The sequence below is a fragment of the Chiloscyllium plagiosum genome, chromosome 40 (genome assembly GCF_004010195.1).
Source record: "Chiloscyllium plagiosum isolate BGI_BamShark_2017 chromosome 40, ASM401019v2, whole genome shotgun sequence".
In the NCBI taxonomy this organism is placed as follows: Eukaryota; Metazoa; Chordata; class Chondrichthyes; order Orectolobiformes; family Hemiscylliidae; genus Chiloscyllium; species Chiloscyllium plagiosum.
The window spans coordinates 25383926-25395901 of NC_057749.1; the positions used below are offsets into that span (position 1 = coordinate 25383926).

The window sequence follows — 11976 nt, forward strand, 5'->3', positions numbered from 1 at the left end:
AAAGAAACTTTAATCTCACTGCTTCAACCCAAAACAAATCTCTACATCATATATAAACCAATGAGAAAATGAGTATTTGGAAAGGTCTGCGACTGTGACCAAAGGTATATACACTCATTACATAAACTGGGCACCAACACAAACCAGTCTCAATACTGAATTGTTTATTGTCCCTGATTAAGTAAAGGTACAATGTCATTTTGCTATATTGTCACACGGGTTTCTTCAGGAAGCAGAATATAATATTACAAACTGAAATTAAATCATATACTTTCAAATTTAACTATTTTTCCCCCAAATGTTTCTTTTGTAACTTTATTAGGCATATACATGTAAACAATGACCCACAACACCTATATGTTGTGGGTGGAATGGACACGCTCATTATCATTTCTGATGTTGAGAGCTAAGTTAAGGTTACAAACAGCACAAAATCTTGGGGGTACAGAAAACTCAATGCAACAATTCTCCAATTTATCAGGTACATTTTCCCTGAAATTCACTGGCAAGTCTCCCCTTCTGATTGTCCCTGCATCAGACTGCCTTTCAAGATTTGATGTGGTGGCCCCAATGATTCCAAGCTGATCTCCAAGTGTGGTGGAAAATGATGCTTTTTCTTTATTTATTTGCGATGTAAAATGTAGACTCTGCCCTCTGGTGTCATAAAGTCAAAGTCAGCAAAGCGATACACCAAGAGTACTGGAAAAACCTATGCTCTGTCGTGAAGAAAACGCAACATTCTTCCAAACCCAACTCTGTGACGCCAGCTGGATCCGATTTTACTTTGGAGAGAATCCTCCTCAAATAATTCGGATGAATCTTTCTGCTCATCAATGTGGGAGTGAGAACTGGGATGTTCTATTATCATCAGCTGGGGTGCAGGGGTTTCTTTCATAAGTAGGTGATGTTTCAACATTCCTGCAAACTCGTTAGACTCAGCCATACAATGTGGGAAAAGGGCAGAGAGCAATTTACACACTGTCTTGACCAGCCTTAGCTGCTTCGGAAAATCAATGTGGTCAGCTAATGTGTCGCGACAAATGGAAACAGTCACTAGCTTTTCTAAATATGGTTCTTCCCACAGTTTATGCTTGTTTTTTTTTTCCCCTGGGCTAACTTACTCTGAGTTACCACAATGGTTAGACAGAAACATGGGACTTGGAATCTACTTCCAAGCTAATTCACAAACCAGAGGCATAATGTCAAACAGCCAGAATCAAACACCTTGATCCTTCGAGAGTACACCGGCTTCAAGTTTACTGTTTTCTTAATTTGCTTGGTCTTATTTCTTTCTCAAATGCTTCAACTGGAGGTCAGACCCGGTCCCTCATTTGTCCATGTATCTGCATGTCCCAAAGTGATTTGTGACTGAAGTGACCTGGTTTTATGATCCAGTTAGATCCAGCTTCACGTGAATGTCAAAATGGACTTAGTGGACAGAGACATGTGCACAAACCTCCACCTTTTATTAACTACAAAGAGTCGGGTGGACAAATAGAATAATCTGGCATCACGAAATTGATCGGTGCTCTTGATTAGTTTCAAAATCTCAAGAATAATACTCGTCAGCGGACAAAGAGGCCACTTCCACTGTTCCATTTCCCCACACGTTCATGAAATGAACTGACTTTTCCATTGCTTGTACCAGGGCCTGCAGCCTGATAAGACATAAATCAGAACTGTTCAATTCTCAACATCATAAATAAACGGAATGTGTGAAGATGTGCAACTTAATATCCCCAGCAATCTTGCTGAGAGGAGACGTTCACCGGTGTTTTTTAAGTTGGGTTTAAGTCAAGATCACAGAAAATGGAGGCGAAAACGTTTCAATCCACTGCACCTTAATTGGTCAATCTCACACAAACTTCAGTCAGATCAGCCAACTAAAGCGGCCCAAAAAAGCGACTCAATTGGCTGTGAACAGCCATTAATTTCTCATTGACGTTTCTCAGTGATAGTTCTGTTTGTGTCATTGATAGTCTCAAGATATTGTCGTGCTGAAGAAGCTAAACCATTACAAACAGAGTCATCCTCTAGCAAGTGCTTCATCCAGACTTGAATTCAGGTTCCGAACACAACCACCTTTCTGGCGATGTTTGCAGGAATTACTAAATCAAACGTTTAAATACCATGTGATCCACAACCTGATGAACCTTCTCAACAGAGCGCAAACAAGAGTCATTGTTCATTTTGTTTAAATATATCAGCTTATCCACCTCTGTCTCTCCAGTTTCCTGTAAATCCAGCAAGCCCACAGCTACTACAGAAGTTGATCAATGTATAACATTGTTTAATTCAAAGAATTCATCAATACTTGTGCTTGTTTGAGTTCTGAGCAGGAAAGAAGATAAAAAGAAACCATCAGCCATAATCAAATCTACTAACAACGTGCATTTATATATTGCCTATCACAGATTCTAAGCTACCCCACAAGATGTAATCAGAGATTGACATCGAAGCCTAAACATAGCTGACCTAAAGCTTGGTGGAAGAGGTAGGTTTTAAGGAGAATCATGTTGGAGATGAGAGAGATGGAGAGGCAAGGACAATCGTGGGAGTAATTTCAGAGCTTAGGAACCCGGTGGCTCAAGGCATACCGCCAACTGTGTGCCAAAGGAAATCATAGCTCTATAGAACATAGATACAGCCCTTTGGTTCAACTAGTCTGTGGATGCACAAGACGACGGTTTTGGTGGGACCTAATCTAAAAAAAAAGTGTACCCACAGGTTACAGAGATAGTGAGGGAGGCAGGCCATGGAGGGATTTGAGAAAAGAGAGGATTAGAACGTTAAAGGCAGACATTAAATATCTGCACAATACCAATCAAATGGCCAGAGTAGAAGATCAACTAGGAGAAAGTGAGGACTGCAGATGCTGGAGAGCAGAGCTGAAAAACGTGTTGCTGGAAAAGCGCAGCAGGTCAGGCAGCATCCAAGGAGCAGGAGAATCGACGTTTCGGGCATAAGCCCTCCTTCATTCCTGAAGAAGGGCTTATGCCCGAAACGTCAATTCTCTTGCTCCTTGGATGCTGCCTGACCTGCTGCGCTTTTCCAGCCACACATTTCTCAGAGTAGAAGATGCAAAGCGGATGCATTTGTGAGACACAGTGTAATCAGTCAAAGCAAGTAAAGATTTTACACAACTTGAAAATGGGTTTAGTTACATTTCTAAATCACACTCCACCCCCTCCACCAACAATGTGTCTTAGGCTTGGCCTACCAGTGAGTAAGACTCGGAACTTGTTTGCTGAAACGGAAATGACTGTGGGCTCCACAGCGCCCGTGTCTACATTCCGAACATTAATCTTCAGCTGAACGACAGGTTCATTTACTTCCTTCAGCTCACTGGAACTCAGCGTGTAGTCCACTCTCCATGACACCGAGTCTAGTTTGTTCACTATACACAGAGCACAAGGCTAGTCAGGGTCACACAGTTTAAAACAGGGAAGGAAAATTAAAATCATTGAAACCCTATAGTGTGGAAGCAGGCCTTTCGACCCATCAAGTCCACACTGACCTCCCCCTCCCCAAAGAGCTGCCCATCTCTGTAACCTTGCATTTCCCAAGGCTAACCTACCAAACCTATACATCCCTGGATACTATGGGCAATTTAGCATGGTCAATCCACCTAACCTGCACATCTTAGGACTGTAGGAGGAAACCAGAGCACTCGGAGGAAACCCACACAGATATGGGGGGAATGTGCAAACCCTACAACAGACAGTTGCCCGAGGGTGGAATTGAACCCGGATTCCTGGCGCTGTAAGGCAGCAGTGCTAACCACTGAGCCACTGTGGTGCCCTACACACTCCCTCAAGTTTTGTTATGTTTGGCAACAGCTCATTCACATTGCATTAAACTGGAGTGAGTCCCTATAAGTTATCATTAAACCTCAAGAAAGGATAATGCCACTTACATCTGAGGCTACTCTCCTTTAATCTGTCCTGAAGGGCAGTCTGTTTGTCTTCATAAGATTTACAGAGTGCAGAGGTGTGTTCTGAAAGGTTAAGCATGAGATGCAGTTAAGGAGGTAAGTTAAGAGTCAATATCAAAGGTTATTTAGAAAGGAGGGTGTAATTTTCACATCGAGAACATTCTTTTCAAAGTGCACAGGCAAGAAAAAAATCAAAACATATTACATTCATGAAAACTTTATAACAAAAAAACATTTTTGCAAGGCCAGGTTTGAAACTGCTGTTAACTAATGGCTGATCATTGCTGTGAAGGGGAAAGAAAAATAGTTGGAAGCTATTAACAGGTCAGCTTGCAAACGGAAAGACAGCTTATAATATTTCATGTTTTTAACTGCATGTGCAAATCTCTTCAAGGGCCTCATCCCTGTACTTTAACACTATAATCTCCTCCAGTTTTACAATTACACTCTTGGCTTTTCTGACTGTAGTCTTCCTGTTCATCACCTACTCTCCCTCAATCAAAGAAGTCCTACAGTGTGGATCCAGGCTATTCAGCCCCTCCAAGGAGCATCCCACCCTGACCCACCATCCTAACGCTGTAACCCTTCATGTCCCATGGCTAACCCACCTAGCCTACACATCCCTGGACACTATGGGCAATTGCCCATGCACTTAAAGTGCACATCTTTGGACTGTGGGTTGAAATGGAGCAGCTGGAGGAAACACACAGAGACGGGGAGAACTTGCAAACGCCACACGGACAGTCACCCGAGGTTGGAATCGAACCCAGGTCCCTGGTGCTGAGAGGCAGCAATGCTAACTATGGAGCCACCATGTCATTCCTCAGTCCCATCGCTGGTAAAAACGCCTTCAGCAGTTTAACTCCAAGAGCTGTATTTCATACCCTCTCTATCTCTCCACACCTCCCTCTTCTGCTTGAAGTTTCCTTTTAAAAGGCAACAATCTTTTGGTTCTCCTCTCTAATGGCTCCGTGCTTTGGATTAAAGTTGTCTGATGCCTCTAATACACCTTATAATAGATTTGTATAGTATAGACAAAGGCAACTTACTGACTGTTCTAGAGGCATTCAAAAAAAAATTTGGAAGTGGGAGAATCAAAGGACATAATCAATATAAGGTTAAATAATAGTACAATTATCAAATAACATTAAATCAAATCAAGTAACATCAGTGTTACGCAATAGACCTACATAAAAAACCTTGTCGTTTATACAAATAATGGAGGCAAAAAGACATGTAGGGAAACGTACAATAAGAAAAAGGTGAAAATAACAGAACAAGTCCATACAGCAACACTAAAGACAAAACAATTAGCAAGATAATCATGCGAGATAAAACACCAGTTGAAGTTACAATGAAGGACTCTACTTCTCAACCTCTCCTTCCCGAGGCGTGCTGACCCTCAGATTAAACCACCACCAGTCGTCTCTCTCCAAACAGCAGTCTGGTCTATGGTGACTTGACTTTTACCTTTCAATTATAAAAATTGCTTTGGTCAGACTGAAAGCTCAAGGAGCACAAGTTGCACACCTTGACGGAAAAAGTAAGCAGCGGTCCAAAGTAATTTCTTGGAATGATTAGGGTCCATTTAGGGCAGCAAGGTGGCTCAGTGTTAACACTGCTGCCTCACAGTACCAAGGAGCTGGGTTCAATTCCACCCTCAGGTGACCGTCTGTGTGGAGCTTTCACATTCTCCCAGTGTCTGCACAAATTTTTTCCCACAATGCAAAGATGCACAGGTTAGTTGGATTGGCCATGGGACATGCAGAATAAGGGGGATGGGGTGGGTCTGGGTGGGAGCTCTTTGGTGGGTGGGTGTGGACTCGATGGGCCAAATGGCCTGCTTCCACTGTCTAGGGATTCTACAAACAATAGGGCAGCTTTATCACCAAGTGATAAAGGATGATTGGTGGTGGTTTAACCTGAGGGTCACTATGTCCTCAGGAAAGGGGAGAAGAGGAGGAGAGTACTTCATGGTAACCTCAGCAGCTGTGGGAATTGAACCCACGCTATTGATGTCACCCTTCATCTCAAACCAGCCATCCAGACAATTCAGCTAATCAATCCTGTAAGTTGAGAAGTGTACATATGTGGTGTTACATGAAATTACAGACATAGACACAGGCTATTCAGCCAAACTCATCCAGGCAACGCACAAGCCTTCACCCATCCCTTGGTTATTTCACTCCATCTTTTCTCTTCCTCATGCATTTATCGAGCTTCCTTGTGAATGGCACCTGCATTATTCACCTTGATCAGTACATTCTGCATTATAATCACTCTTCACAAAGAGGGTTACCATGAACTTCCTCTAGGATTTCTTTGTCGGCAATTGCTAAGTCAGGATTTAAACAATGACAAAACGTTGTTATTATTGCTTCAGGTAGACCAACAATACCTTTTGGCAGACCAAGTTGTTGTAATTCACTTGATAACGATTCACCATCAACACCATATTTGGCAGCACTTGACAGAACAAAGTTCAGCACTGCAATGGTTGCCTTTATATCACTGGTTTCTGGAATTAGAAATACAAAAATAAGTCTTTGATTTTTATTTCCAGGAATGTTGACTGTCTTGTGTGCAGCTTTACATAGGTACTCATTCTGCAACAGAAAATCCGGGGGAATTCACATTGTGAAAGGAAAATTGGAGACTTATGAAATCGAGTTTTTAAAACTCAACAGAAAGCAACACTTGCGATATCCTCATTCAATACAGACTCTCCCACATTAACACGGACATACACATCAGCTTTTCTCTAGCCAAGTAGATCAGTTCCTTTATGATGTGGAGATGCCAGTGCTGGACTGGGGTGGGCAAAGTCAGAATCACACAACACCAGGTTAGAGTCCAACAGGTTTATTTAAAATTAGAAAGCTGCTCCTTTGTCAGGTGATGTCACTAATTTTAAATGAACCGGTTGGACTATAACCTGGCGTTGTGTGACAGTTTCTTTACGCACGTGCTAATTGCAAATCTCATTACTGGTGCAGAGACTGGACGATCAGCAAGTGAATCAATGATAAAATGCCTGAAATGTTTAAAGAAAAAGAGAGAAAGGGGAAGTCAAAAAGCTAGCATGGAATCAGTGGGCAGATTGGGCCGTAAAAATCCACGATTCAATGCACACATTGGTTCGTTAAATCAATGATGCATGTGACTGTTGGATGGGCTAGGTGTGGGCCTGTTAGACTCTGCTGACAATTTAGAATTTGTCACTAAGTCAGCTGGCAGCCCAATTGCACTTGGACTGTCAGGATTCCAGGTTCAAATTCCACTTTGGGGTTGAGCACAAAAATCAAGGGTGACGTTGTACAGTAGCATTGAAGGTTTGATGCATTGTCAGAAGTGCCATCTTTCAGATGAGGTATAAGATGGACACCCCTTTTGTCTGTCTGGGAGGATAGAAATATTCACGGTGGTGGTGGGGGGGGCATTAGCCTAGTGGTATTATCACTGGACTGTTAATTCAGAGACCCAGGTAACATTCTGGGGACCTGGGTGTGAATCCAGCAACATCAGATGGTGGAATTTGTATTCAATGAAAATCTGGAATTAGGAGTCTAATGACGACCGTGAATCCACTGTCAACTATCAGGAAGGAATCCATCTGGTTCACTAATATCATTCAGGGAAGAAATCCACTATCCTTACTTGATCTGGCCTACATGGGACTCCAGACCCACAGTAATGTGGTTGACTCTTACCACCCTCTGGGGGGCAGTTAGCGATGGGCAGTAAATGCAGACATAGCCAGCAATGCCCTCAATCTCATGAATGAAGTAAGAACATTTATTTTTAATGTAACTGGCACCAACTCAAAAAAATAGAGTTATATCCCCAATGTTCTAGCCAATATTTATTCCTTACTTACAATCACAAAAAGAACTTATCTAATCATTATCACTCTTTGTTTTGGGGGCGTTTGCAATGTTTCATGCTTTACAACAGTGACTATCGTTCAAAACTACTTCATTGCTCTAAACTGCCTTCAGATCATGCACAATGTTACATAAAAATGTAACTCTCCTTTTCCTTTTGCATTGTCACATCAACCAGACATTGAGTAACATTTTTTCACCTAATGCATTTACTGTTTAACAATATAATGTGATGCAGCATTATGTTTGCAAGTGCAGCATATTTTCAAAGCACTTTTTTAAGCATTGCAAAATTGGAGTGGACAGTATGCACAGAAATTTATACAGACTTACCAAACTTAGCATCTGAAGTGAGCTTTGCAACTTTCTCATACTAAAGGGGAGAGACAACAGATAACACATGATTGTTAATACAATGTGGGATTCGTTGTTAATGCAAAAAAAATTCACAAAACATTTGCACAGCTCTTGTTTACAGGAACATGTACACGATCTGAGTCAAGGCCCAAGCTTGCAAAACTTATATTGAACTGAATTTATTGTCACGTGTACCAAGGCACAGTGAAAAGCTTTGTCTTGTGAGCAATACAGGCAGATCACAGAGTTAAATAGTATAGATAGATAAACAGCGACAAAAACAAAGACACAGGTACACTGTACAGGCGAATGGTAAGAGTTTGCGAGTGCATTCAGTATTCTAACAACAGTAGAGTAGAAACTGTTACAAAACTGGCTGGTGCATGTTCAGGCTTCTGTACCTTCTCCCCAATGGTAGAGGCTGTAGAAAAGCATTGCCAGGGTGGGATGGATCATTAAGAATGCTGGTAGACATTCTTAATGATCCTTGACATTGGGCCTGGTAGATGGATTCTATAGATGGGAGGTTGGCCTTTGTGATTGTCCGGGCTGAGTTCACCACTCTCTGTAACTGTCTCCGATCTTGAATGGTACAGTTGCCATACCAGGTAGTAAGTCGATTCTGTGTTGCTGGAAACGCACACCAGGTCAGGCAGCATCCGAGGAGCAGGAAAATCAATGTTTTGGGCCGAAGGGTGAAATGTCAACTCACCTGCTCCTCGGATGCTGCCTGACCTGTTGTGCTTTTCCAGCAACAAACTCTCGACTCTGATCTCCAGCATCTGCAGACCTCACATTCTCCTATGCCAGGTAGTGATACATCCAGACAGAATGCTCTCGATGGTGCACCTATAAAAGTTGGCAAAGGTATTCTCCATCATGCCAAATTTCCTCAGCTGCCTGAGTTAGAAGAGACGTTGCTGGGCCTTTGAAACTAGTGGGTCCACATAAAGAGTCCAAGAAACCTTGTTGTGAATGACCACTCCCAGGAGCATGACACTCTCCACTCGGTCACCTACGTATTTTGTTGCACATCATGTACATTCTTGCCTTTACAATGGCAGTCCAGTGGTGAACCATTGGCTGAACTTACTACTGAAGGGCTCTTGTAGTACAGTGGCAGTGTCCCCACCCGTGGGCCAGAATGCCCAGGTTCAAGCTCCATCTGCTCCCGAGGTGTATGTCTGAACGGTTATTTAAAAGAATTTATGATCAGCAGGAAAGTGATTACAAAGCACTGAATTGTTATTATGAATATAGGAGCAGGGGCCATATGGCATTCCACATCATGGCTGATCCACCTCAACACCATTTTCCCACGGTATTCCCATATCCTTTAATGTCCAGTTTTCGATCGGTGTCTGTCTTGAATGCTATATCTGCTGTAACACGTGTTTTGTTAATGCAAACTCACTGTCACACAATTGATGAATTGGGGACACTGTTTCTATAGCACAAACTTTTAAAGTATTGGGTATAACGCGATTCCAGCCCCATTAGCTTAAATGGAGCTGCTATTACGAAATTTTCTTATAACACGGGGGTTGCACGAGAACGGAATTACCACGTTATAGCTGAGCCGACAGTACTGAGCTTGAGCAGTCGCTTTACCTATCGCTGTTACACTTTCTAATCGGACATCCTCCACGTTTCCTTTGCTAACCTGGAGATTCACAACAAGTGGTCTCCTCCAGGGTGAGACTGACAGGGTGAGACAAAACCTGGCAAATGTCCCCTGCTTCCTCCTGTTTGCCGAGAGTTCATCAGCGAAATACAGTCAGAGTTGGGTGAAACTCGAATAGTAAAGGCTGTGAAAGGTTAGGAGGTTATGTTGACCTATGGCAGGTTTTACATAAAAACAAACAGGAGAAGAACTAGGTCCTTCAAAGTCAAAAATCACACAACATCAGTTTATAGTCCAATAGGTTTATTTGGAAGCATTAGCTTTCGGAGCACCGCTCCTTCATTAGGTGGCACAACCTAGTGCTTCCAACTAAACCTGTCAGACTACAACCTGGTGTTGTGTGATTTTTAACTTTGCACACCCCAGTCCAACACCGCCATCTCCAAATCATGACTACTATAGGCCCCTCAAGCTTGCTTCACCATGGAATAAGATTGTGGCTGATCTGATGTGACCTTCCTGCCTACTTTCCGTAACCCTTAACTCCCTTGTCAATCAAAAATCTATTTAATTCAGGCCTGAATTTATTCATTGCATCACTGTCTGGATAAAGAACTCCAAACCCTCACAATCCTCAGAGATTTTTTAAAAATCCTCATTTGTGTTTTAAATCAGAGATACCTTATTCTGAAACTGTGCCCTAGATTTTTCAATAAAGGAAAGCTCAGAGTCTGTCCTGTCAAGGTCCCTTGGAATCTTATGTTTCAAAAGGTCACCTCTCATTTTTTCTGAACTCCAATGTGTATAAACCCAACCTGCTCAACCTCTCCTCGCGAGACAAACCCTCTGTCCCTTTGTAACCACTAAAGTGGGAGATGGTGAGAAGGGGGAGAAAAGAGGTGTTTAAAATCATAGCATAAAAACCCCATAAACGTATTCTCCTGCGTGACACAGATGAGGAGAAAGTGAGGACTGCAGATGCCGGGTGATGAAGAGAATTCCTGATGAAGGGCTTATGCTCAAAATGTCGACTCTCCTGCTCCTCGGATGCTGCCTGACCGGCTGTGCTGATATTGACGCGGTCCTTATAAGACCATAGCAAGTCCTATTATAATGCTTTTTAAACTTACATCAATTCCATCTCCCAGCAGGTCTTTCAGTACCTGGACACAGAGCAACTTCACTTTCACTGAAGACTAGAAGAGAAATCAAAGACTTTTTTAAGAAGAGATGTACAAGCAAAAAAGTAACTCTTAAATCATGCATAGACTATGCATTCTCCCATGAGTAAGAAATTGCTGGATGCAGAAATGACAGACTGAAATAAGTGAGGTCGTTACATTTCTTTTAAAACTCATGCATGCGATGGCGTCGCGGGCTAGCCCAGCATTTATTGCCCATCCGTAAGTGCCCAGAGGGCAGTTGAAAGTCAACCACATTGCTGTGGGTCTGGAGTCACATGTAGGCCAGACCAGCTAAGGATGGCAGCTTCTTTCCCTGAAGGACATTAGTGACCCAAATGGGTTTTTTTTTTAATAACAATCAACAGTAGATTCAAGATACAGAAGTTGCTGGAAAAGCTCAGCAGGTCTGGCAGCATCTGTGCAGAGAAATCAGAGTTAACATTTCAGGTCCGGTGACCCTTCGTCAGTTCTGAGTTCCAGCAACTTCTGTTTTTGCTTCTGATTTACAGCATCTGCAGTCCTTTTGGATTTTAACAGTAATTGCCATTAGGCTTTTGCTTTTAATTCCTTTTTTTTAATTGAATTCAAATTTCACCATCTGTCATGGTGAGAGGTGAACCCACAGCCTCAGAACATTAGCCTGCGAGTCTGGATTATTAGTCCAGTGACATTACTATTACCACCTCCCCATTTCCAAATATGAATTTGTCAATATTATCATTTACCAAAGTGTGCATCTGCACAGTTAGAGTATGTGTGATTTTAGTATTTTAATCCATGTGTCACTTTTCAGCTTGAATAAGATCTGGGAAACAAAGGGGAGCAAGTGAAGCGTCAGTTATACAGAGACCTTGCTCAAAGACAGAGACATAATGTCCTCAGTTCTGGGACTGGCACCAGGTCCAAAGGGTAGAATGACAAGGAGGGGCTGTACAAATTGAGATTGCATCGGCTTAAGTTCAGAAAGCGGAGGAATGATCTAATTGATTCATT

At 42.4% G+C, this 11976-nt stretch overlaps 1 protein-coding gene across 1 annotated transcript in view; it reads right to left on the reverse strand.

Annotated features, from left to right (window-relative positions):
• Positions 1-301: 301 nt before the first annotated feature.
• commd4 (COMM domain containing 4) overlaps positions 302-11976 on the reverse strand; it is a 12829-nt gene continuing 1154 nt past the window's right edge. The window contains exons 2-7 of the mRNA XM_043680131.1: positions 10930-10995; positions 8152-8191; positions 6333-6452; positions 3917-3997; positions 3221-3397; positions 302-2331 (exon numbers count right to left, since the gene is read on the reverse strand). Of these exons, the coding sequence (XP_043536066.1) occupies positions 2291-2331; positions 3221-3397; positions 3917-3997; positions 6333-6452; positions 8152-8191; positions 10930-10995 (525 nt within the window). The 3' untranslated portion in view covers positions 302-2290. The remainder of the gene's footprint in view (positions 2332-3220; positions 3398-3916; positions 3998-6332; positions 6453-8151; positions 8192-10929; positions 10996-11976) is intronic.